The following is a 27,502-nucleotide window of genomic DNA, read 5'->3' as shown; positions in this document are numbered from 1 at the left end:
GTTTTTATGACTACTTACCGCGTCTCGTGGCACCTTTACCCATAGATTTGGAAAGGTCCCGCGCGCGGGTCCTTACCGGAAAGAAGTGGTGGTCTATGAAAACCCCTATACATAAGTCAGATTGGCATACGAATGGAGACCTTTCGATAACAGGCAGGCTTAAAATTTTAGCTTAATAATAACTATGATCAATAATATTTTTTGTTGGTCTATATCAAGAGGACTGAAACTAAATACTCGACACCCTCCGAACAGAAATACAACGCTGTCAGAATAAACAAAAGTGGAGTGAGGTGCTAAGGTTAAAAATTAAAACTGTATATGTATGTAAAAAAATAGCGTTTATTTCAGAAAACGTGCATTACAAGTTTTCCATCAAAAAATAGTTCCGTACAACAAATGAAATTTCATTTATATTGTAACGTAAGTAGATGTCGCCACAGTACTTCGAACACTTGATTAATTAGGTATGTAATACATTTTACAATTTTGAGACGTTCTATTTTGTTCACCATTAAAAAACAAAATACCCGGCTGACTGAAAATTTATCAATGGAGCTGAATAAATAAACATCAACCAGGTCGTATTGGAAATGCGATTCTAAATTTGTTGGTATAGGCTTCTAATTAAAGGAATTAAATAATGTTTTAGAAATATGGTTAATTCATCATTAACTTCACATAACCGATTTGTACAGTAAAGTGAGATCATTCAATTTTTAAAGTCTAGATTTGATATTGAGAAAAGAAAACAAACGTTAACTCTTTCGCGGACCAGACATTAATTTAATCAGAAACCGATAACAACATATCGACTTTGCATTCCACTTGATATAATAACTTTTTTTTTACTGCTTAGAGGGCCCGTAAATATTATTTTAAATGCTTTTAAACATCATTTCATTACTTCTTAGTCTTCTTTCAATTTGTTACCTTTAAAATCTCCGTAATGAATAATTAGTCTATCAGTCTAACAGAGATACACTTTATTAGGTCTACAGATTTTTTTGATTATCCAAAATAATTATGGCATTGTATATACAATATTTTCACCTAATATATAAAAGGAAGAATTCGACACAAAAATTGTCGATCAATTTATTCCTAACTCAATAAATAATTCTCTAGATTCTTTCGTATTAATTTACTTGTTGAGTTTGCGCTCGAGTTGCTCGGCGATGGCTTGCAAAAAGTCCTCGGTGTTCAAGTACATGCCTTCCTTGGTGTTGGCCAGCCCGTGGATGCAGATCACCAAATCTTTGGTCATTTTCCCGCCATCAATGCATTCTACACAAGCCTGTAAAAGATAACTTAATGAAATTGCGATGTAAAAATCCCTATAATTATATCCTAATTGTATAAACATATTATATTAATTATTATTATAATTATAGTAGTATATGATGATATGATTATATAAGTCTAATTTTGTTTCGAGAATATTACTTGGTCGACACAAATTCTTCGAGGGCAAAGTCAAGAGGCACAGTTATAAACATGTTTTCAGCACAAAATATGCTATCTCACACCTACACAAAAGTTTGATATGTAATCTACATAGATTTAGTATATATAACGTAATCTATATTATTTATATAAATTCATGGAAATTTTCCTTGTAATCGTTTCGGCACACAGCGTTCCATGCAGTTTATTATCCTTATATTTCGTATAAACTTGAATGTATTTTATTCAATACTAGCTGGGTCCAGGATTTTTCGTCATCATCATCATTGACAGCCTTCTTTTTCCCACTGTTGGGAACCCTCCATCTCGAATCTTTGCTTCCGTGGAAATATTGGAAAAAAAAGTCTCAAAAAAAAGGGTCTTCTAAACTCGGGATTGTAATATATATTCTTTGTACTTTTTATTCCGGGTGCATATATATTATAAATATTACATATAGTGTATCATAAGATTTGGCTTTAATTTTCGCAAAATGGATGTCACTATGAATGAATTCCACGCCTTATCTTTCATTTATATAATCACAAGGCCACGTATTATTACATCAATCACTTTTAAATGCAATATGCAGCTATCTAATAGTGGAACAAATCACCTTATATGAATACGCAATCATAAAAGTTGTGATAAAACACTGCGGGGTTACTTTATCAAGAAAATTGCAGGAGAATTTTATTCGATTAAAATTAACTTAAATTTATGCGCGTATACACGATAACTATAACGAAATGGTTTTATTATTTCATGGAAAACAAGTTTTTCAAAATTGGGTTTTGTTCGATGATAGATAAATCGTCTTTGTATGTAAGGACTCGTATATTTCCAAGCTCGTAACATATTTTTATCATGTCATATGGCATCGAACAGCAGCTCTTGGATATATGTGAACTTGTTCGTCAATCAATCAAAATTACTGGACAGATTTTGATGAAATGTACGTGGGTAGAACATAACCTAAATAGCATTTTATTCCAAGAACCCTTATGGGCACGGATCGTTCTACAGCTTTGTAAACCTTTACACAAGAGACTTCGTCACAGCACTTCGAGACTTCGTCATAGCATTTTATACCTCTTCTAAAGCCAAGGCGAAGCGCGCCAACTCGGGAGTATTGTCCAGCTTGGCGCGGTGGAGGAGGCCCCTGGTCCAGGCGTAGATGGATGCCACGGGGTTGGTGGAGGTGGGCTTGCCTTGCTGGTGCATGCGGTAGTGCCGCGTCACCGTGCCGTGCGCCGCCTCCGACTCTATCGTCACGCCGTCCGGACACATCAGCACTGATGTCATCATACCCAATGATCCGTAACCCTGGAATTATAATATTTATTATAGATTATTTTTAATAAAGTTAGTTACTTTCGTCCCAGTTACCAGTTACTTTAGTCCCGTTGTGTGGTATAACATGACACCAATAAATATCGCATGACGGGGTCTAGTTGCGAAATGTTTATAATTACAGAGCACTATGGCCCGTTATTAACTGCATTCACGATTAAACTATTCATACTATTCATAGATAAAGTTGAGTAAGTGCCTACATAACGGATTTTAAAAGCTTTGATACTAGTATTGATTAAAATTCTAGTTTTCAGTTTGGGTTTACTTTACCCAGTAGCCAACACTAAAATAACTAATAGACTAGATGTAAATACATATATAAATGATAAAAAGATACTCATGTTTTTTTTACTATTGGACCGAAATTTTAATTCCTCAGTACACTAATAAGACCTTGATCAATGATATCATTGTAAAGTTACACTCGAAATAGTTTTGCAAGTTTGCGTTGGAATTGTTACACATATTTAGTGAGTTCATTAGTTTACATATATTTTCGAAAATTAAAGGCAATTTTAGGAGATTTGTTTAGACGCGGTATGTTCCTTACAACGAAGTTCATCGGTGGCAATTCTTATGAAAAAAGATAAATGCATTAGGTAGGCGATAATTGCAGGATTTTGATGTCTACCGATTATTATAGATTATGTATTTTGTAAACAATATCGATAATATCGTAGGGATATGCGTTGTACGATAATAAATTAAAAGAAAATGTTTATGTCCTTATAAATGAAGGTAAAATAAGAAAGTAATAAATAATTTAACTATAAAAATAAACACTACTGTAATCCTAGACGTCACACATAGACGTTGTACCCGGAATCATGTTAGGAATAAAACAGCAAAGTTAAAAAAAAGCAGAATTACACACCCCAAAGTTTGGGGCCCTAGGGCAATAAGGAATAGGAGACACTAAATACCGATCTCCGTTATTTTACTAATAAAGAAACCACTTTTTTCTGTCAAGCCTTTCAAAAATGTATGTGAGTTTAGTGTACATGGTAAGATTGTTACTAACTACTATAATAAGTCTTAAACGAGAGATACCTGTGCAACGATATCAGACTGCACATCGCCGTCGTAGTTCTTGCAGGCCCACACGAACCCGCCCGAGCCCTTGATGGCCTGCGCGACCATGTCGTCGATCAGACGGTGCTCGTACCAGATCTTGGCCTCGTCGAACTGCTTCTTATAGTCCCTACGGGGGAAGGGTTGTGCACAGATATAATAAACGCAAATAGGCGGGGATTACTACGTTCTCGTCTGGAAAGGTGCGGAGCCATGGCGATACCGCTTACCCCACCCGTCTGCCTAAGCCCGGCGTGTTGTCATACAACTTCGTTAGAGAAATGGTAATAAGATGTCTCCTCTTTGTTTTCTTTCGTGGGTTTCATACAGTGTTATGTATGCGACGACGCAGCATATTGTTGTTACTAGCTCGGTTTCTATAGGTGTTTTAAACTGACGAGCGTTGAAGTACATCGAAACTTCATACAATTTCTGCGTCGAATGCCTACGGACGTCAAAATGACGGAGCGTGACTGCGCAATGGGGCATGGCTCTAAGAATTACTTTGTAAACAGCAAAGAATTATTTTGCAAGCTTTTATAAGTTGAAATGCACTGTGCGCAACTATCTTTTTTATATTTTCAACACTGGTCGCTATATTAAAGTGCTAGTACTGTATAAATTCAATGTTTTACGAAACTTATAGCGCTCGGCTATGCCTCGCGCAAAAAAGGATAGTGAGACTTATCCTTTTATCTCGTACGTAATTGCCAAAAGATTCTATTATTGCACCCACAAAGAATTACCATGTCAAATGCGATAGTGTCACCCTCATCACTTTAACTTAAATCAAGTATAGCTAATTTCCTATTTAAAATGTTGAACAAACGGCCTTGTCTATCATGACCATAGATAAAAGAAATATTTATAATCATGACCAAATTGTTTTAAATAATAGTTTATATTTTTGACTCACTTCTGGAAAACTTCTTCAAAAATGTCCTTGAATCGGCCGTCGTACCGCTTGAGAATTGTGTTTTTCGTAGACAAATAAAGAGGATATTTCTTTTGGAGCGCCACCTAAACAAATTTTATTTTTAATAACATTTACCTCTTTTTCTGCAACAACATGAACATAGTACGTACAATACGCACGTATTGCATTGCACAATACGTGCGAATTTAATTAATACAAACAGATATGAAGCGTCATTGTGACCAAACATAAACGTAAATTACACTATTATTATTCGGAATTATATTCCTATGGTAGTGGTCCCTCGCAATGAGTGGTTAAAAAAAAATCACAAATCGATTTAAAAAATTCTCATGTAGAGATAAATGTTAACTCACTTGAAAACTGGAGTGTGCGAAGGCACAAATTGATTCATCAATGTTGTACATGCCCTGAGCCACTCCGGGAGTTTTGAAGTCAAATAACAGGTATTTCTCAGTGGTGCCGTCTGTAGCCGTGTAAACCATTTCGACCTGCAAGGAAGAAAAACATTAAGTATGCACTATAAGCATAACTTCACGCTCCAAAGAAAAATTACCTTATGGAAAAAAGTCGCCACGTCTCACTTGCTCGTTTTTATTATAGACGACCCGTCCCGGCTCCGCTCGGGTAAAAACATAATATTATCCACCTAAATCTTCATCAAGAATATTTCATCTATAGGTGAAAACCCGAATGAAAATCCGTGCAGTAGTTTTTGAGTTTATCGCGAACAGATAGTCGCGGCAGAGAACTTTGTTTTATAATATGAAGGGTAATGATGTGAATAATCGTCGTTGGAGTGATGATAATCTGTGAAACTTTAAGAAAGAAAAGTTGAATTTGGCATCAAATAGAACTGCTTGGATAGACTTGGGGGAGACTTTTGCCCAAAAGTGGGACGGAACAGGTAAAAAAAACGGCGTAAGCGTAAGGTACCTTTTCTCGGGGAATGCTACATATTATCATTTTCGTTATATATGCAACAAGCGTGCCTATTGTAATCCTAAGCTGAATAGATACATATTTACAAATGCGACACCGTCTTTCACCGCCACTTGATTCCTAGTGGACGGAGACGTGAGAAGCGATTGACCCATGATTTACTTACAGGTTAACCACCTGTAAGTAAATCATATATTTTTTAATCGAGGCGACGTAATATAATATAATGAATCTTTGCAAAATTTTAAACACTGCATTAACTTTAACAACGTGGCATTTGAAATACAATTGCAACATTTTAATACTCCCACATCCCGCTTGTGCCACATCAAGCTAATCATATCACAGTTTATTGTACTGCCTGACACATAAGTAGATCGATAACTTTTTAAACTTCGCGTTGAATGAATAATGATAATAATAGTGTAAGAATTTTTATCGAAGCTAATATAATGTTCATGTGATATAATACTACTCAAAGAGGGTGTAATAATAATAAATGTTTCTTTCATAATGTGCTTGTTCGACACCAGGATTTCAATCAATCAACAGTGTGACTTTATCGAACATTGCGTTGCCATCGTATGGCTTCTTTGAATCAGACCCAGTCAGCTTAATTGATTGGAGTTGGAACATTTGTTTAATTAGTTTTATTATCAGTATGTGGATCAATAACAAATTGCTAATATTTTATTTTCTTTATTGTTATTATAATATTTGCTTGTATGTTTAATAATAGGTTTTCTTTTCATATTACCAAATAATCCAAATATTCGATCGATGGGCCTCTGTAATTGAATTCAACCAGCAAGATCTATTTTAGCTCTTTGCTGGATTTTATCGTGTAATAAAGTGATTCAAAAAACAATATCATTAACAAACTTCAATTGTGACTTACTTTTCCAGGCTTGGACACGACGAAGTCCTGGGCCTTGTACTGGTCCCCGTGGGCGTGGCGGCCGATGACGATGGGCTTGGTCCAGCCCGGCACCAGCCGAGGGATGCTCTGGCACAGGATCGGCTCTCGGAACACTGTGCCGCCCAGGATGTTACGGATCGTCCCGTTTGGACTCAGCCACATCTTCTTCAATTTGAATTCTGGCCATAAATATTTTGGCTGTTTTATTTTTAATGTTAATAATTTAAATTCAATTGTTTTTAATATTTATTATTCAGCAATTATATTATGATAGATATTTTCAAGGTTGCACACATACGCAGTATTATTCTGGAGGGTTTACTATGTTTACACATTGATATAATTTATCTAATAATATAGATAGGAAACGTGTTTTTTGCACGTAACTATACATCACCTCGGCAACTAGGCTATAATATAAAACGTGGAACAAAAAACAGAACAACAGATCAATTAAGCCAATGAACGTTACAATTTTCCCAGCACACGTTTGAAGTCACCAGGCACAGTCCACAGTTCAAATAGGTTCAATGGTTCAATTCCTGTTAATGAACTGGTAAATTTTCTTAACGGCAGGAATTCTTTCAAAATTTATGACAGGAATACATTGAAAATATTAGGGTTCTGATTTTACAGCTTTTATTTAGTTTAATCGGTCTGTAATCAAATCTTGCAAGTTTTTAACCTAGGTATAAGAATTCTTTTACGTCGCTTCATTACCCAACGCTTTATTATGATAAAAATGACTAGATGGTGCACACAGAATCGACTCCCAAAGAAGGAACTCCTCAATGGCTTACTGCATAGACGATTATGACTTTTTTTGTCACGCCTTGAGAAGACGACGTCAATAAAAGCTGCCAAAAATTTAAATAATTAAATAGTTTTTTTTAGGTGGATAAACATTACCTTCAACTCTCTGCTCGTCGGGCGTGATGGTGGCACACTTGATGCCCACATTGTGCTTGAGTATGGCGTGTGCTGCATCTATGGTCACTTGGTCGTCAGTGGCGTCGCGGTGTGGTAGCCCCAAGTCGTAGTAGAGGCAGTCCAGCTACAAACAATGCATATCATGAAATAATCCACACATATTGTTGTATGTATAGCAAACATTTTAAGAAGATAAATGAGCAAAAAAAACAAAAATATAATTCTAAATATGATAATATTTCGTTGACACCATCATGCTGTTATAATTTTCTTATTCGTCATTATGACAAAATGTTTTGGGTAAATACCATGTAAATACCTAAATACTTATTTATTACAAAGATTATATTTTGCGAAGCCAGTGGTTTTCCAAGCAGTAAAAATTGGTTTGTCATGAAATGATAACTGACGGATATTTAATTTAAGCTTATTGATATTTAGGTGCTCATATAGGTAGAAATACATTGTAAACAATGATAACAATTTTCTATTGTGGAATAAAGAAAGGAAACGAGAAACATCATCTCATTTACAGTTTCCATTCCAATGTTTTAAACTGTTACATATTTATTTTCTATATTTTCTGTTAGGATTAATTTCAATGAGCGAAATATATTTTCCGTATGGATAGGTACCTAACTAGGTACATAACTGAAGATCTGCAATTCGAACACTGAACCAATTCAAGTTTACCAGTAAAACGGGTGTGTCCAGTTTAAAACGAATGTAGTCTTTTCCAAATGTCAGGTTATTTATCGCACCAAGGGTAATGACCGCGCCTCAACCGGTCTATACTCATTTTATTCGTAAGTACGAAACCCTTTTTCGCGTCTGTCCCAGTCGAGAAACATATTTTGAAATCCAATGATTGTCAACCCCACAGGGGGCGCCACCACCAGTGTCAAAGCAATAGTAGGAATAGTTGCGAAGCAATAGTAGATTCTCTAGATCTAAGAGTACAAAATTTACTAGGTTAACAAAACGTGGTAGTTTCTAACAGTAGATAGTAGTTTTTTACTATCACATCCCTTAATTAATAGGCCACTTCCAAGCAAACTAAATTTTAAAATTTTCATAAAGCTTCTTAACTAAATGGTATTTTGTTCTTTTTATTTACTCCTTTTTTAAAATCTTTTTTTCTCAGTACATAGGTATAATTACAAGATTTATGAGCAATATATGCCATCTATCAACCAAAATTCCCAATCAATATATTGTAAAAATATGTAATCTAATGCATACTGTATACTGTGCTGTATGTAACAAATAGTATTTCACTAATAGCATTATTAACATTGGCCCAGTAATAGGCGATAGCAAATATGCTTAGGAATGATAACCTGCACCGATAATGTTGTATACTCTGTCAGACATTCTAAATTACAACTGGTGTAGGTTTGAGATAACAAATAGTGACTCTACTGCCTGTTATCTTTTTAATTTATTCTATTAGAGGGGAATTGTCAATGGAATGTATTTAAATTATATTAAAAATTAAGGTCTCATACAACCGTAGACCACTACATGATAGTTTCGTTTAGGCTTTTAGACAGGAAGAGCTTTTATAGCGGGTTCATATTTATTACGCTGGCAATAATATTACATTTATGAAGCTGGCTGTTTACAGGCTAAGCTAGTTTATGGTAATGAAGTATACAGAATTAGGCTATTACACAAACAATTTCCCAAATAGGTCCTCCAGTAGTTATGAGATTAAAAAATAATACTTACACTCCATTAAATAGCATTTTTTTACACTCATGGGTTAAGGTCTCAAATGCCTTTGTCTTACCATTGTGTTACTCTTAAATTTATGTTTTTTATTTTATTATGTTTGATAAAGTTATTCCAAACAAACTCTTACTGAAAGTCTAGAAAACTGAATCAGTAAAACACATGCAAACAAACTGATTCAGTTTTAATTTTATTATTTATTTAGTTTGTTTGAATGTGTTTTAAACACATGCAAACACACTAATGCAGTTTGAAGTACATAGGTACTATAAAATGGTTTTGTGTCTAAATGTCTTTGTGTTAATATTTTTGTTATGATTTATAATGACATATAAATAGAATCATGGAAATAGACTTTAAAGAAAAAAAAACACTTAAAAATAGGAAATAATATTACCTTAACATAAGGGAAGATCAACTTTTCTTTGATTTTTTCCCAGATGATGCGAGTCATCTCATCTCCATCCATCTCCACAACAGGCTTAGAAGCCACCACTCTCTTCGCAGTAGCATCTAGACATTCAAAATAAAATATATCAGCAGGGTAAAAGATACCAAAAGTTTGTAGGTAAGTAAATCTGTAAGTATGGACTATCAAAGTCTATGGACCAAATATACTTTACTCTTAAATATAAGAATTATTTATTGTAAGTGATCATGAGAGAAGTTATGGTTTATTTTTATTAAAATTCAATTAGAGGTTATGCATGTGAATTCAGCCAAACTACAACATAACTAAAATGTAGGAAAATGCTACAAAAAGTTATGTAAAAGAGCAAATATTTATGGTATAGTACAATCATTTAAGTAGGTAGTAAAGTTTATAAAGTGCAGGAACAAGTTGTTTATTCTTACTTCTTAAAGTTAGAATAAGTAGTAGTAGTAGTATTAATTGTCAGAAAATGAATAGCAGTTATGTTGATTTATCCTTATTTTAACTGATATTTCCAAAAAATAATTTAAAAATACCTGCCGACCGTCTTTTCTATCAATAAAATTAGAGAAAAGTTACCTAACCAACAAACAAGCTATAGAATTTACACTTACAGTTTCTTGCAGGCTTCAATGAATATTCAGTTACGTATTGGAACAAACGCCTTGAATTATTACCAGCCATTATTAATTTTATTAAATATTAATTCTTTCTATAAGTGGCGTTTTATTCAAACTTGACAACCACCCACACCATTCATGAGCTGAACTGAAGTGCAACTGTGTGTACATGCGTTATACGTGTGCGTGAGTGCGTGCTACTGCTGTGCTGCCTGGGGCGGGCGGCGGCGGTTCGTTGATATTACATGTGTGTGTGTGATATCATATTTGTGTGTAGGTATTGTTGTCTTTTTTGCCACACGCAGCATATGTATTGAGCATGTAGTGGTAGGCAGGTACCTAGTTGTTAAATAGTGAAGGAAATCGGTATTCGTTCGTTGTCACGATGATTAGATTACAAATAAGCGAAGTCGCAATCATTCTGTTTCTGAATTATTTGCCTTCATATCTTGAGTTCGAGGTCTCTTCTTTCATACATTATTCGATTTTATCGCATAATGGCTGGTAATAATTCAAGGCGTTTGTTCCAATACGTAACTGAATATTCATTGAAGCCTGCAAGAAACTGTAAGTGTAAATTCTATAGCTTGTTTGTTGGTTAGGTAACTTTTCTCTAATTTTATTGATAGAAAAGACGGTCGGCAGGTATATATTATTTACTGTTTTCTTTCAAAATTTGTTCTGTAGAAATCATAAATAATATTCAGTGTTGTTATTGAAATTTTTTGGTACATGCGTGGAGGCCGAGCCCTAATGTAGGCTATTAGGTTTTTTCCGTTCTGACTCGGGGAAACTTCCTAAACCTGACGTTAGGTTTTTTCCGATCGAAAAAACGAAGGAACGTGAGCAGTGGTGTGAACATTTTGTATGAAAGAAAAACATTCAGGTTGCTAATTTCTGATTCCGGCTTAGGGCCGCGCTAAAACTTGCCCATTGTCGTAAACTCAATACAAGCCATACTTAATGTACCGACCTACCTAAAATCAAATTACATTGAACATGATCATATCCATTAAATGTATAATTATATTACTACATTTGTTATCAACCATGCCTCTTTTATTTTTATTGGTTAGCCCATAATTATCAACATACCATATACTTTTTATTATGGTGTTATATATTATATACTCTATAACAAAGCATTGAAACTTAGAAGAAGAATTAATTATAGATTCGATTTTAATCGATAATCTATACATTAGTTTCGCATTTCAAATACATCACTACGCAGGCCAATCGGGCTCCGCTCCGCGTTGCACACAGAGTAGGCGCGCATGGCGCTGCATATTATCTGTCTTTGGCTGCATATTATGTGAAATAAAAGCGTACATGAGTGAGTGAGTTCAGCGCAGCGCGGCGCCGACATGGCACGGCATGTTGCCGGTTAGTTGCTCTGCAAGTGTGTTGTGTGATGTTTTTTGTGGCTTGGTTTTTATGCCGAAATATCTCATAAAAACTAACCGACCTACGGGCACAAGATCCTTTCTTGGTACCTGGTGCATGCATCACCGTGCATAAACTCCACATCACTTTAATTATGATATTTTGAACATCAGTGATAACAGTGGCTGTCGAACTTTTGAGCAATAAACTTTTTATAGGGTAAGCATAAGCAATTATTCTTTTTAAATGTGTGATTAATGCTAAAAGACTTTCAATAACAATAATATTATTATGTTTAGACTACCTCAGTTTATGTACGGTACGGTTATTGCTGCTGGTTTGATCTTTCATTTTATCTAGGTACATTAATTTACCGCAGTACTCTTGACTTCTGCATGCCTATGTCGTTCTACCAATAATTTATTATTTATTTATCTATTCACCTCTTTTGTTATTACATATTATTATAGTTACATATTTGTTAGAATAAATTATATTGTATTCTACGAAAAGTTTTCGAATTCTGCCTCGGCTATTTTTAACTGCTTAGCCCATATTGAAAATACTTACCTGTTGTCAGCTGATACAATAGTTGCCATGGTAACAAAACATTCATTCAAGTTTACTGCCAATGACCCTGTGCAATCAATGACAATGACCTTTCATCTATCTCTTTCTATTGATTGGCTATGAAAGAAAAAAAATCCTTTAATGAAGATGTAAACATTTGCTGAATTATTATTTGCATTAATGGTAAAGTTCAGTGATTAAAATATTTGATCTATTTTCTATTCTGCACTTTATGTAGGTACATTACCTAACATTTTTTCTATTTTATCTATGCATTTAGATTAAAATTCCTAAGTAGGGGTACCTATTGATTGAGCACTCTTGTTCGTGCGTACTTATGTTAGTAAAATTTATCTGCAGCAAGTTGATCTATGCTTTGCTTACGCATACTCCAGTATGGTTATATTCTTTTGTAATTACAGTAAACGTGAATTATGTGTGGGTGCCTACGCGTCGTCCGCGCCTGCAAGCCGCTTCGGCCATGGCACTGCCGGCTATCTAGCTCGTCCTCCACAGCGGCGCCGCCGCCGGTGCCTGGCGTGCCCTATACTAAACTGAGCATTGGTGTGCCAAAGGAGATATGGCAAAACGAACGGCGGTAAGTTTATATTGTTATCAACAGCTTCATTACTATTTACTTACTTTCATCTGCTGGTGGGGGCTTTGGCCATGTTCATGTAGCATAGCATCCGTGTACACTCTGTACCTTCTTGTATCAAATTCGCGATCACAACAACATGATCGACTAAACTCCCAAAAACATCTCGCGAGCGGCTCGCCGCCTTCTGAACATTATCGGTAAACGTTAAACTTGGCGGTTTATTTATTTATTTAGGCACATCAACAACATAAACATAAGACAATCACATTTTACCGCTAGTGTTTACATTTATGACGTGTTGTGCACGTCTGTCATAAATGTCATTCTATATCAATTTGCTATTAATTAGGTAGGTACTAAATTCGAGAATACATTTTAACAATTTACTGATTTAAATAATAATATTAAATTAATAAAATACATTGAAATACAAATTGAATATATTATATGTTCAGTTTTAAAACTTTTTTTCTTTAGCATTTTATGGTTATTAGCATATATATATATAAGAGAAATTTGTGACAGTTATTAAATGTAGTTATGGATAGGTACTGATGGAGCATTCCAACGCAACCCTAAATATTGGAGAATTAAAATTAAAATAGGTTCTGGCTACCAACATACTTACATTGCTGGCTTTAAAAATAGGTCACATACAAAACACGCTATGTACGATCATTCGCGTCGGCACCTGTTTGAGATCTCCTATAAAATAATAGATAAAGCGATCGCATCATGGCAGGGCTTTCTAGTCTTCTTGGCAGCTGAGAGGAAACAAGGTTTGAGAGACACTAAACACTTGTTTATTACACACATACTACTACATCCTACACATTACGTCATGTTCATAGGTACTTGTGTTGCGTTGTGATATGAACATGTGATTGCCTAAATAAACCTTCTTTCATTTTTCCAGTTCTTGTCAGCTAATTCAAAGGCCTATCAATGGGTTCTAACTTCTAATGCACCCATATTTCACAACCAATTACAGTTCAAAAATGTTAAAATTATCATACAACTGTTTTTAGCTACCCATTATATTATTAGAGAAATAAAATTTTAAATCTATGTGCTCATTATGTCCTCTACAGAAGGCACAAGAAAATAACTTGTTGCATTACAATTTCACTTTTCTTTTGAATTATAAACACAGACTCATGTTAGTTTTTCAACTACATGCTCTAAAAGTTGAAAAACCTAGCGAAGTAAAGTGTTTTATAAAAAAATTAAAATTAAATAAATTTTCAGGGTTGCTGCCGTACCAGCAGTAATTAGTAAATTAGTTAAAAAAGGTTTCACAGTAAATGTTGAAGAAAATGCAGGAGCTTTCGCAAATTTTCCAAATAAATCATATGAAGAGGCTGGTGCTAAAGTTACTACACTGAAGGACACATTCCAATCAGGTATTGTATGTTAATAAAATAGATTTATTTTAGGTTTTTGGTCTGTAGAACTTAACTAGAGTTGTTAATTATTTTTCAATATTTCAGATATAATTTTAAAGGTACGCCCATTGGTAGATAGCGAAATTAAAAATGTCCGAGATGAAGGGACACTCATATCTTTCTTATATCCTGCACAAAATAAAAATTTGATCGACCAACTCGCGGCAAAAAAAGTAAATGCTTTTGGTAAGTAACAGTTATTTTCATTATGAGTGGTAAGACGAAAACGATTATTTGATGTTTAAATTTGATTGTTGATATTTCAGCAATGGATTGTATTCCACGTATAAGCCGAGCACAAGCATTCGACGCACTCAGTTCCATGGCCAATGTGGCAGGTTACCGTGCTGTTATAGAGGCTGCTGCTAACTTCCCAAGGTTCTTTTCTGGTATGTGTGTGTGTTGTAACGCTGTTCACTTGGTCGTAGACGTTTCAGATCAATCGTCATTTGAGTACAACAATGTATGTTCTTTATGTCAGGCCAGATGACAGCCGCGGGCCGAGTGCCCCCGTGCCGCGTGCTGGTGGTGGGCGGCGGAGTGGCGGGCCTCGCTGCAGCTGCGCAGGCGCGCTGTATGGGCGCCGCAGTCAGGGCCTTCGACACGCGCCCCGCTGTGCGCGAACAGATTGAGAGTCTTGGCGCCCAGTTCATAACCATGGATATGAAGGTGTGTGCACCTTCTATTTTATGCAGATTTTATAATATTCACAATCTACTCATTCCTCTCTCCCTCATTTATGTTACTCTATTTATTTTTATTATCATCTTTTACAAATATACCGAATCTAAATAAATCCACAAAAATGCCCTATGGTCATACTTTGCCAGTATATCGGAGCTAAGTCCGATATACTGGCAAAGTTTAAAGTACAGTGATGAAATGTTTGTAATATCTAAGTTTGATAGAAGTGACGACAGTAAAATGCCACTCCACTACTATTAATTCAAATTTGACGGCTTAGTTTATCTCGTAGGAGTGATATATATGAGATACCCTTTAGCATTTGCGTGTTGGTTATCGCAGTATATGTAAAAATATCACATGTACTTGTTCACATACTAAATTCGTTAAGCGTTTAATTTTGTTAATCTTGTCTTCATTTGTTGGTTGTGTTTATAACACATATTTCAATACAATAATTTATGAAAAACGAAGAAGGAATTACCATAGCATACTTTGTCCATTACTAATAATTTATCTATGTATGTTTTTTAGTAGTTAATCTAGCCACAGTTCGCCAGTTGTTATGTGAGTTATTTATAAGTAGGTACTTATGTGTATTTTTCAATCTGAATTATGTATGCTGTCCCTATCAAAGGAATTCTCGTCTATCCCGCATTACGTTTACAATTTTTACATCATCTTATGCATAAAATGTACATAATGTCTGACCTATTTACCTTAACAGGTGGTACATATCAAGTTGCTTTACTGTTTGTGAAGCTAATCTACTGCGTTTGTCGTTCGTGCGACGCGCACAATTTGTTTATGAAACATTTGCTTTTCAGTGGTACCTGTAGTCTAACAAATATTGTAGGTAGGTGCCTCGATAATTTTGCGATAGCGTTGAAAATACTAATTACTTAAAATACTAATACTTCGCCAACATGATGATGTCTGATGTAAAGAAAACAAAGTAGTATTAATAGTAAGTCTTGCGAAGCCAGTGTGCTATTTTATTTGTGAAATTTAATTTTAATTTCACTTTGATATGATGCTATCTAGATTACATAGATATGAGCAAGCCCCGACTTTAATTATTTATCAGTTGCGTGACTTTATCACTGCACTTAAAATAGGTTTACATAACGTTTTTATGCTACTATTTAGCTTTGTTTGCAAAATATCTTCCATAGTTATTTATCTAGTTTATATTGAGCAAATTGTGATAGATTCATATTATCATATCGAGATGCCGTGGGTAAATAAGACAAGGTTAATAACAAGTTTTATAAACAATCAAATTATCGCTTATAACATATATTGTATATAGTGTATATTGCGTGGATTCAACACTCATTTAACTTCTTACTTGTCTTATTATGTGTGTATTGACAATTTCCAAAATTCTTAACTTTTTACTTAGGTAAGTAATTAAAAAATGAGCTGTTACTTTTCTGAAAGAATTTCGGGGTGCTAAATGGCCGGCGTTCAGTCCTCATCATATTTATGAGGAATGAACGCCGCTAACGCTATGATACAAAACTTTATCTTGGTTTGATCTTGATTTGAAAGTTTCACAAATATTTCACGTTCGAAATAAGAAACTTATGTAAAAACTGAAGAATTTTTTTCCATGTAGAAACTAGTTACGAACCGTGGTATCGTATTTGGATAAAGGATATTCAAATCTGTGATTCAAATATTCAAAATCGGCGGCATTCTTTAGGTATTCTAATAGTTGTAAGCATAATCATCATAACTGTGAACATCCATGAAATGAAAACATTCTATTTGACTATCATAGGAAGAAGGCGCCGGCGAAGGTGGATATGCAAAAGAGATGAGCGAAGACTTTTTAAATGCCGAAAGGGCGTTGCTGGGAAAAGAAGCCAGGACTTCCGATGTCGTCATCACCACTGCCCTCATCCCCGGAAAACCAGCACCAATGCTGATTTTAGAGGCAAGCTTCAATTTTATTCAACTAAGATTCATTTTCACCTCGTTTAGCGTTATTTACACATTTGCACCTGTTTGTTGTGCAAACTTAATTTTGATAACCTCTAGTCTGTTTGAATGAGGTTAATTTATAAGTCTGTGCGCAAAACCAATATTCAAACGTTGATTATTTTTTATTTAAAAGTTTGGGTGACCTATGAAGATGTGAATACGTATCTAAACATAAGATTCAAATTGTACCACTATTTTTAGGATGCAGTCCGAGATATGGCTCCCGGCAGTGTGATAGTGGACTTAGCAGCAGAAATGGGCGGCAACGTGCAGACCACGACGCCGGGACAAGTGGCCAAGGTCCACGGCGTCACGCACGTGGGGCTGACGGACTTGCCCAGCCGGATGCCCGCGCATGCGTCCACGCTGTACGCTAACAATATCTCCGGATTTCTACTCAGTATTGGTAAGTAAATTCCTACTAAGTAGATAAAGTGACCGTAATTTTTTATTAAAAATTGATGATAAAATTTAAGAACACGTGATGTCAATGACCCAGATAAATTTCATCACTTAAGCACAATGTATTAGGAGAGAACACAGAGAGTAGAAATTAACAAAACAATTTCCGATAGTGCACCTGTTCACATAGGCGTTCCTCAAGGCTCCATTATCGGTCGGTAATGCAGCTGACATAGGAAAAATTTTTGTATTACAGAAAAGAGCTATCCGTTTTATTTATGGGTTAAAACCTCGAGATTCTCTTCAAGAACTCTTCAAATCAATTAACATCCTTACTGTTGTATGTCAGTATATCTTTGATGTGCTTATTTTTGTCAAATCAAATTTACATTTATATAAAAAAATAAACGAAGTAAATAGTGTAAACACTAGAAATAAGCACAAACTTTGTATGAATAGATTCAGGCTTAAAAAGGTTCGGCGGTCTTTCGTGGGTCAAAGTGTAAAATTATTCAATAAACTCCCTGCAGAGGCTATTAATCTGCCAATGAAAAATTTTAAAACTTATGTTAAGAAAAATTTAATGGATAAAGCGTATTACACAATTAACGCCTATTTGACTGATAAAAACGCTTGGATCCTCCCGACAACTTTGCCACTCCACACATGATCTCCTAATTTTTATTTTACTGTTTTTTATTATTTTATTCACAATTTTGAATTTTGTTATAATAATTCGTATGGCATTTAAATTTTATTTGTAAAACATGTACGTGATTTGTGATCTTCAAGTGTCTGAATTATACTTCTATTTCGACGAATAAGAATTGTAATTATGAAGTCGTGGGAATCGAGTGTGTCATGCTCACTCAAATGGTCAATCTGGTGGTGGCGTCGTGGGCCGGGTCGTGAGGTTCCCTCTATTATGGTTGAGCTACGCGATGGCTGTCCCATGCGTCAACTCGTGAACGGGTGCTGCCAGAGGGAACTGGTCATCTCGTTTCTCATATATTTTCATGTAAGTTAATTGTGTTTCACATCGATATATATATATATTATAATCAGCACTCTGATCACAATCATAACCTGTTTTGATATACCTTTTGACTATGTACATTATGTACTTTTATATATTATTAGAAAGAAAAAAAAAAAAAAAAAAAACATTGTAAGAAACAATAATGGTAAGCCGATCTGGCATGATAGGGACCAACACTGTTCAAATGAGTTTCTTTCGGCATTTCTTCTCAGCAGTGGTCGTTCCGAAATGCCAGTAGTTTCTAGCTTGTGAGAAATAACTATAAATTTAAAGATTGACGAGAAAAAGTGCCTGTGAAGGTCTAATTTCTGAATAAATGATTTGAATTTGATTTGAATTTGAATTTGAATTTGAGAAAAAATGAAATTTTGACTAAAAAGTTTTCAAAGTTTTTGGTTTGTAAATTTTTTTTTTGGGTCTATATTGCGAAATTTACATTTTTCTATCTCTATCTGTTAATCACGTTAACTATATAAATAGTACCTACCTATTTACTCATGGTCACAATGTCACCGAATGATTTATTTCCAAATGATTTCCTCCATAAAGGTTCCAACGATCACTTCCATATCAACCTGGAAGACGAGGTGACGCGCGGCGCGGTGGTGCTTAAAGCCGGCGAGTTGCTCTGGCCTCCCCCACCCCCTCCCAGCATGGCCGTCACACAAACCCCTAAAGCCACGCCTGCTGCAACGAAGGCTGAACCACCGAATCCATTCAATGAGACATTAAAAGATACTTTCTTATATTCCACAGGTATTTATAAAAAAAGCATTGTAAACAATGTTTAAAGTGGCCTATATACAGTTCTCCGAACTTTGCTGAATCGGCATTTCTGGTTTTTCGTTACAGTAATTAATAGCACTCACGCAATGTTCATACACTTGCGTTGGCGTTCGGCGACAGTGTATAGCCGGCAAAACACTTGCTAAATATACTTATTATCTGCTCAGAATATGAAGATACTGATAACTGGAAAATGTCTTAATCTAAAAATGCAAGTATTATTAAAGTACCTAATAATAAAATATAAGTTTTTTCGGACGTAATGAACAATATTGAACGGAATCGAAATATATTACTGCTCTAGTGATTTGATTACAGTTGGTCGGGGTGTAGATTCTTTCGCGTCTCAAATAGTGGTTCTTAAATTTACATGCAATAAGAGTGGCTATAGAATACGATATTAATAAATCGATATTATAATGAATGCTACTGTTTGTTTCACAGGTTTAGCGAGCTTAATCGGTTTGGGTATAGCGTCACCCAATCCAGCATTCACCACAATGACCACTACATTAGCACTGTCAGGTAACAATAAAATATATAACTATTTTTTATTCTCCCATGCTGGTCTAGTTCCAAGACTCTACGAGCAAAAGAAAATTATGCGACTGGCATTGTGTAATCTCACTTCTATCCAAAACCTAAACGTGATCTTAAAGTTTCGAGACTCTTAGCTCTGCCTACTCCTTAAGGGACAAACATAAACACGTGAATCTGATCTGTCTGTGTAGTCTTGGGTCTATCTACTTATATATATCTATTCTTTATTTCCCATTTAGGTGTAGTAGGATACCACACAGTATGGGGTGTAGTGCCCGCGCTGCATTCTCCACTAATGTCAGTCACCAACGCGGTGTCGGGCATCACAGCCGTGGGAGGCCTGCTGCTCATGGGCGGCGGCTACGTACCCGAGACTCCAGTGCAGGTCCCTGTTTAAAACTTCTTACTCTTTTTTTAGAAATGAAGCGTTTATAGACTAAACATTGTATAAAAATACTGAAATGAGAATCCAGCTGACCAGTTTAAACCCCTCTAGCCGACAGCAGCCGTTGCCTCATGGATCCCTTGTTCCATTTGTTTCCTTAGTTCCATTATGCCATTACGAAGCTCAACCATTCTTCTTGGCTTCAATTGAAATTGTCTATGCCTTACCGAAACGGTGGCAGCGGTGGGATTTCGTATCCCTCAGTTTATTTTTATTATATTTCTTCATTTTATTTCTTTCTAAGGTTTTTGTGAACGGTTGATAGTAACAGGTTTACCCATTACCTCACAGCGTGTTTTACTCACAAAGGAACAAAAATATTCAACCCATTTGATTAAAACTTCAACGTTCAACTTAATTGATAACATTTTATTATAATTACAGTGGCTGGCGAGTACAGCAGCTCTCATTTCGTTCATTAACGTGTTTGGTGGATTTTTGGTCACGCAGCGCATGTTGGACATGTTCAAAAGGTAATTATTTACAATAACCACAAACCATAACTCTCATGCACACATTTTCTTCATCAGCCATAGTATTGAAGTCAAAATACGGATATTTCCAAAATTAAGTTAAATACTTCACACGTATTGTTTACAGGCCAGGAGACCCACCGGAATATGGGTACTTATATGCAATCCCAGCTGCGGCTCTGCTTGGAGGATACATTACAACAGCCATGCAGGTATTGATATTTATTTCTTTAACAGGTTATGTACACATAGATACACCTAATGATTTATTGACAGTGTCTCTCAGATATAAATTGTTCATCTTATTTGTTTAAAAACAGGGTTTCCCTGAAGTCCACCAGATGGCGTACTTGGCGTCTTCCCTGTGCTGCGTAGGTGCACTTGCTGGTCTTAGCTCCCAAAAAACGGCGCGAAAGGGCAACTATCTCGGAATGGTACGATTTATATAATAAGTGCTTATTTATATAATATTTATATGGACCAAGTAATGTATAACAAAGTACAATAGCAATGAACCTACGTGGACTCGACCAACATAAAATTAACAATATTGAACTTGTTATCGGAAATTAAATATTAGATATACACGGATTGTGCAACCGATGATTAGAAAAGGCATACATAATGCTATAACAGTGACGCAGCTTAAGACTCGGCCCACGACCCGCTCATTGTAATCTTGATGGCTTTAGTTTCAATCTATAGACCATTGTAAAGACATTGAGACAATAAAGACTAACAACAAAACTACTGCATTTGTAACTGATTTTGTCCCTACATTTATTTATGAGTAGTTAAAGTACTGATTTTGTCCCTTAAAGATTTTTTTTCCAAATTTTCTTTTCATATGTAATGCTGTACTTTTGTTATAAGTCTGTAATGTTCGAAATTCATTTAAACAGCTTCAATGTTTAAGTCTAAATTGAAGCTATTAGAATATAGAATATTGTACACATGCATTTTAACGAGGCAACTTGGGTACAGCTCGTCACTCTATACTTTGATGACACTTTAGTAATATGAGGTTGCTATAGGACTATCGCTCTTCAATACCGCTAGTATACGATGTTATATTCTCATAATGAATATTATGCATACAGATTGGAGTAGCGGGAGGTATCGCGGCTACCCTGGGTTCATTGACCCCGAGTGCGGAGGTCCTAGCACAAATGTTAGGAGTGGCTGGTATCGGAGGCGTCTTAGGAGCTACTATTGCTAAGAAAATTGAAATCACTGACTTACCACAACTCGTGGCTGGATTCCACAGGTACGTTATAAGGAAAGAATAAGTAATTTAAAGCAATAAATATACAAATTTTATAAATAAAAGAATACATTTATTTGAAATAGGCTAACAATCGCAATGACATTTTGCATAAGATTCAACTTAATTTTGACCTTATTACTACCATAAAAATGATTGACTTTTTAATACTACATAAGCTAACTATGTATTTATAGGCAGAGGATGAATGCGGTATCGTTCTTTGTCCACTGTAAAGCGAGGTCCTATGATGATAAAATTTTACATTATTTACAGTTTGGTGGGCATGGCTGCAGTGTTGACATGTATCGCCACATACATGCACGATTTCCCTGCTATGGCCCTCGACCCTACCGCTACCACGCTGAAAACGTCACTTTTCCTGGGCACGTACATTGGAGGAATAACCTTCACGTAAGATTATTTCGTGTACTAGTTACATTGTTTTCCATGTATTAATTATTAGAAGTCTGCTTTTAGCTGCATTTAGCTTTGATTTTCTATGAGTAGACAGACTGATGGGCTGATGATGGGATTTTCAGTAATAACAAGTCTAAACTTTAAATGTTATTGAATTAACAATTTATATATGTAATCGGTTTTCGTAAAATCAACAACCATACTCTGCATTATATTCTATACATACTTAGTATCTATAAAATATTAGTTGCTAATCTCTTATCCTGAGAAAGGCAGGAGCTCCCAGATTAGCCAGACAGAGTTGGAAAATTCAAAATGCTATGCTCATTTTGTGCCAACAACCGACACAACTAAATACATAATATAGATTGTTGGATCAAAAAATTAATTGGCTACCTACTTGACTAAGTAAAATAATAAATACATTACGATATTTAAATAACCAAACACAATTATTAAATGTCACTTTAATTGGTCAGTCTTATTAATAACGTAATTTAATATTTTCAGTAAGAAAAGTCAAGTCAAATTTTTTAGAACGCCGCCTTACCTTACCAACTAGTCCAATCAGACCAGGGTGTCTGATTTGACTAGTTGGAAAGTAAGCAATTAAACAAAAATAAATAAACAGGGGTTCGCTAGTGGCGTACGGCAAGCTGCAGGGTTCGCTGTCGTCGGCCCCCCTCCTGCTGCCCGGGCGGCACGCGCTCAACGCGGGGCTGCTGTGCGGCGCGCTCGGCTGCGGCGCCGCGCTGCTGGCGCTGCCCGCCGCGCCCGGCCTGCCGCTGCTGTCGGCCGCCGCCCTGCTCAGCGGCATCCAGGGGCTCACGCTCACTGCTGCTATTGGAGGTATTATTTACTTTTGCGGACGCCATACGGGTGATCAGATCTATCGGAGGTAACTGCTCACGGACCTAATATCTGTATGTGACCTGCAAGGGTCGCTGGCTGGCATTTAGGGGCTCACGCTCACTGCTGCTATCGTAGGTAACTCAATTATCAAGTTGTTAACGACTGAGTCCTAACTAATATTATAAATGCTTAAGTAAGTTTGTTTGATAACTTTTCACGATTTCTTTACTTAACCAATCTACCTAAATTTTTCTAAAGATGTAGCAAAGGCAAAAGAATTCATTCCGAAAAAAAGAACTATTTAAATACATGGGAAATTCACGCAGACGGAACCGCGAGTAAAAATAAAAATTTATTATACAATAATTAAATGTCACATTAACTGCTAAAGGCGTCGGCTTCTTTGTTTTTGCATCCCGAAATATGGTTAGACGAATATGATAATTTGTTATTGCTAACTAAAGCAAAGTTCACATCTTCATATGAGTGTAATGACCAGGAGCCGACATGCCGGTGGTGATCACGGTGCTGAACAGCTACTCGGGCTGGGCGCTGTGCGCGGAGGGGTTCATGCTGAACAACTCGCTGATGACTATCGTCGGCGCGCTCATCGGCAGCTCAGGTGCCATCTTGTCTTACATCATGTGCAAGGTACTTTAATATAGATAGCCGTCGTGTTTTATATTTCTTTTTTTTCTTTAGTACAATATAGATTACAGGAAAAAAGGGAGGCCAGAATGGAAAAACATCTCTGGTTTTTTATCGCGGTAATAAAAGCTCTCACACAAACTATATGGAATGATCATGAATTCGCGTCACCATATGTTTGAGTTCGTCGATAGTGTGTAGCCGGCTTAAATCTATGCAACAAATAAATCCAATGATTAATTGTTTATTTCTTTATTTTCAGGCTATGAATCGATCTCTGCCTAATGTAATCTTGGGCGGTTACGGTGTGACGAGCGGCGGCACGGCGCGGCCGGCAGGCGCCACTCACACCGAGCTCAACGTGGACTCCGTGGCCGATCTCATCCACCGCGCCTCCAACATCATCATCACGCCTGGTGAGCCTCATTACTAACACACACACTCACAGATCTCTACAATATAATCTTGGGCGGTTACGGTGATTGTGTAATTGTCCAGTGGTGTAGACAGCTCACATCTAATCTCTACAAAATTATAGTTTTCTACTTATCTATGATGAAACTATAAGGGTCTTTTGGAACCCTATAATACACACAATGAAAGAAACGGCTTGGAAGGAGTTGGGAGGACCTTTGCTCAACAGTGTTACAAAATTAAAAAATATATACCTATAATTTTAAAATCAAATTAGGTTTAATAAATGATTTCAGGTTACGGTCTGTGTGTAGCTAAGGCTCAGTATCCTATTGCGGAGTTGGTGGAGTTGCTGAAGTCAAACGGCAAGAGAGTGCGGTTCGCGATACATCCCGTGGCGGGTAAGCTCCAGATTAATCCACTAACAAATCCTGTTCATTTGATTGAATAAGATTTTTTTTTCTTTTCAATAAAAGTGAGTGTGAGATTGTATAGGTACATTAAAAGTGTAAAATATAAAATGCCTAATTTGACATTTATAAGTTCGACGTTGACTTTCGGTCATTCAGTCACAAACATTCAATTTTACAGGTTTTAATTCAGCGCGTGGGGCTTTTCTAGATCTATCTTTTAAACTCAGAGCGCGAGACCATGGAATTAGTAGGTACAACCAGAGTACTTACTAATTCCATGCGCGGGCCACCTTTCTAAGTCTATGTTTTCATTCGTTTATCTGACATTTTGATTTTAACGCCAAACTTCATTTACTCGTTTAGTCTCAGTTCCTTGCGAACAGTCAACAGGATAACATCTAATGAACTAAATTGTAATAAAGATATAGAGGAATTTATTCCATACATATATATGAGTAATTCAACATGAGATGCAAATAGAAAACCGGTTGAAGTAAATTTCACATTACAAAATAAATACCTTAAATACTATCTCTGCATACTTTAGTCTGAATTATATTATCATGACTAGCGACAGGCCCTGGCTTCGCATGGTCTAATAAGCTATTCTATTTTGTATTCTTCGTTAATAAATTATGTAAACATCACTGAAAACTGCTTCTAAATCTGCGTGGCAGTGTAGTGTGTTTGTGCAGAAGAAAGCTTAGAAAGAGACGCGCAGAGGGCGACTTTATTTATACCTATGTATTAATTATGACGACAATTCTATATATTTCAGGTCGTATGCCTGGCCAACTAAACGTTTTGCTGGCCGAAGCCGGCGTGCCCTACGACGATGTCTTTGAAATGGAGGAGATTAACGATGAGTTCCCCGACACTGATCTGGTTTTAGTTATTGGTAAGCATTTAACTTGCAATTTATATGTTCCAATAGTTTAAAAAATTGGAAACTAATATTGGCAGCATTGGAACGGAATACTAAAAATGAGATTTGCAGGAACCCTTGTACTTATCCTTACTAATATTATAAATGCGAAAGTGTGTTTGTTTGTTACCTCATTCTCCTTGAAATCTTGCATACATATAGTTTAAAGTGTGGAAAAGGACTCTGGTACTTTATCCCGGAATAATAACTGTTCCCGCGGGCAAAACCTAGTATGGGATATATTGGGTACATACATAAGGTACAAGTTTCGATACTGACGTTTGTAAAAATATAGATTTAGTTAGATTGTTTATGAATTTATTTTCCCAGGTGCTAATGACACGGTGAACAGCGCAGCCGAAGACGACCCGAACTCGCCGATCGCGGGGATGCCGGTGCTCAAAGTCTGGAAGTCCAACCAGGTGCGTTTTGCCGATATTCAATGGCTAAATAGATTTTGTTACGTATCTTTTATATATGGAGTTCTGTCAAAGTTATCTCTTTTATGGCTACTGGTGTCGAAGAATATGAAACTCATATCAGCACAAATAATGTACTTATTTTTCATAAAGGAAAAGGGATAAGTCCGCATTTGTAAGCGGCTCTTTTTTTTACTGCTTTATCTTCTAAATCTGCGTGGCAGTGTAGTGTGTTTGTGTAGAAGAAAGCTTAAAAAGAGACGCGCAGAGGGCGACTTTATTTATACCTATACAAATAAAGCAGTAATAAAACTATACTTACAATTTGTATTTGGACTTTGTACTTATTTCTCTAAAATGAATACGTTTTTAGGTAGTAGTAATGAAGCGGTCCATGGGAGTGGGCTACGCCGCAGTAGACAACCCTATCTTCTACAACCCCAACACGGCCATGTTGCTCGGCGACGCCAAGAAGACTTGTGACGCCCTATTAGAACGCGTCAAACACTTGACTGCTTAAATAGTACTGTTTTATTGTGCTTTTTTATCTGAAATAAAATTATGAAATTAAACATAACATTTTGTCTAGGACTCGAAATTTTTTTAATATAATTCTAAAATATGTTATACTTATAATATCGACTTCAGAATTTTTTACCAATGTGTTCAAAATTGTTACCTAAAAAACTGTATTTGTAATGAATTTCTTTGTGCCTTAAAATAACTGAAACGGTGAAATTATTTTTGAGACTTTAGACTAGTCTTTTATAGATTATTTTAATTAGGACAATTTACAATTTTAGTAAAGCGGTACATACCGTTTTTATATATCTTAGTCAACTATTTTAATATTGAGATTTTTTAAACTATGTATTATGTGGTTTGAATGATGCATTTTAAATTTAGGTTTTGTATTGGTTATTAACGAGATTGTCCCCATTAACAGTTTACCTCCCATAACATTCCAAGTTAACTATGTTTTAAATGTTACCCCCGACAGCTGAATGCTTTTTTGTTTCATAATATTCCCCATTTTTCTGGCCACATAGTTAATTTTACATTTTTATGTCATTCCAGCTATTGTGAAAATTAACATGTAATTTAAGTAGTCCAACGCTAGATAGCGGTAGTCGTAAGAAAACAATTGAGAGTCAAAATTATGAAATTATTTTGTTGGAAGAATCACGTCATTTCTATTGATAAAATGTAAATGTTAATTTTTACTTATTTTTATTTAAAATTAATTATTAATGAATTCCTAGAAAAAATTAAATAAATTTGGGTACATACAAATCCAGCGTTTAATTTATCAAATTCTTACTGGATATTTTATCTGCAGTAATGGTATTGACCATGCAATTACTAGGTACTTCCATGGTATTGACAGACTTGGTGGCCT

General features: G+C 35.7%; 2 protein-coding genes across 4 annotated transcripts; one reads left to right on the top strand and one right to left on the bottom strand.

Annotated features, from left to right (window-relative positions):
• Positions 1-324: 324 nt before the first annotated feature.
• Positions 325-10,590, bottom strand: LOC128669738 (isocitrate dehydrogenase [NADP] cytoplasmic-like). Its single transcript, XM_053744810.1, has 9 exons — positions 10,383-10,590; positions 9,733-9,848; positions 7,581-7,725; positions 6,651-6,850; positions 5,167-5,301; positions 4,790-4,893; positions 3,853-4,003; positions 2,539-2,772; positions 325-1,297 (listed from the first exon to the last, which is right to left on the bottom strand). The coding sequence occupies exons 1-9, from the start codon at positions 10,450-10,452 to the stop codon at positions 1,145-1,147; spliced, it is 1,308 nt and encodes a 435-aa protein (XP_053600785.1). The 5' UTR covers positions 10,453-10,590; the 3' UTR covers positions 325-1,144.
• Positions 10,591-10,859: 269 nt separating this feature from the next.
• LOC128669733 (NAD(P) transhydrogenase, mitochondrial-like) lies at positions 10,860-27,396 on the top strand. Of its 3 annotated transcripts, none has more exons than XM_053744795.1 (23): positions 10,860-10,955; positions 12,767-12,942; positions 14,194-14,348; positions 14,436-14,576; positions 14,657-14,779; positions 14,872-15,059; positions 16,861-17,016; positions 17,265-17,469; positions 19,054-19,260; positions 19,735-19,815; positions 20,070-20,215; positions 20,660-20,748; positions 20,876-20,960; positions 21,069-21,182; positions 21,849-22,015; positions 22,289-22,426; positions 23,064-23,281; positions 23,784-23,935; positions 24,195-24,348; positions 24,643-24,747; positions 25,538-25,657; positions 26,015-26,106; positions 26,477-27,396. In XM_053744795.1, exons 2-23 carry the CDS (start codon positions 12,779-12,781, stop codon positions 26,621-26,623), a joined length of 3,147 nt encoding a protein of 1,048 aa, XP_053600770.1. In that variant the 5' UTR covers positions 10,860-10,955; positions 12,767-12,778; the 3' UTR covers positions 26,624-27,396. The 3 variants fall into 3 exon arrangements, with proteins under 3 accessions (XP_053600770.1, XP_053600771.1, XP_053600769.1); XM_053744796.2 differs by lacking the exon at positions 10,860-10,955 and adding an exon at positions 11,646-11,774; XM_053744794.1 differs by lacking the exon at positions 10,860-10,955 and adding an exon at positions 11,652-11,993.
• Positions 27,397-27,502: the final 106 nt, after the last annotated feature.

The sequence above is a fragment of the Plodia interpunctella genome, chromosome 5 (genome assembly GCF_027563975.2).
Source record: "Plodia interpunctella isolate USDA-ARS_2022_Savannah chromosome 5, ilPloInte3.2, whole genome shotgun sequence".
In the NCBI taxonomy this organism is placed as follows: domain Eukaryota; kingdom Metazoa; phylum Arthropoda; class Insecta; order Lepidoptera; family Pyralidae; genus Plodia; species Plodia interpunctella.
The sequence above is the reverse complement of the archived record's forward strand: the minus strand, read 5'-3'. Positions and strand labels throughout refer to the sequence as shown.

Excerpts from the sequence above, each read along its gene's own strand:
- LOC128669733 (XM_053744795.1), top strand. The coding sequence starts at position 12,779 with ATGTGTGGGTGCCTACGCGTCGTCCGCGCCTGCAAGCCGCTTCGGCCA. Across the intron at positions 14,780-14,871 it reads CTTCCCAAGGTTCTTTTCTG|GCCAGATGACAGCCGCGGGC; the intron begins GTATGTGTGTGT and ends TCTTTATGTCAG. Across the intron at positions 22,016-22,288 it reads CTCGTGGCTGGATTCCACAG|TTTGGTGGGCATGGCTGCAG; the intron begins GTACGTTATAAG and ends CATTATTTACAG.
- LOC128669738 (XM_053744810.1), bottom strand. The coding sequence starts at position 10,452 with ATGGCTGGTAATAATTCAAGGCGTTTGTTCCAATACGTAACTGAATAT. Across the intron at positions 6,851-7,580 it reads CGACGAGCAGAGAGTTGAAG|AATTCAAATTGAAGAAGATG; the intron begins GTAATGTTTATC and ends ATTTATGGCCAG. Across the intron at positions 2,773-3,852 it reads AGTCTGATATCGTTGCACAG|GGTTACGGATCATTGGGTAT; the intron begins GTATCTCTCGTT and ends TTATAATTCCAG.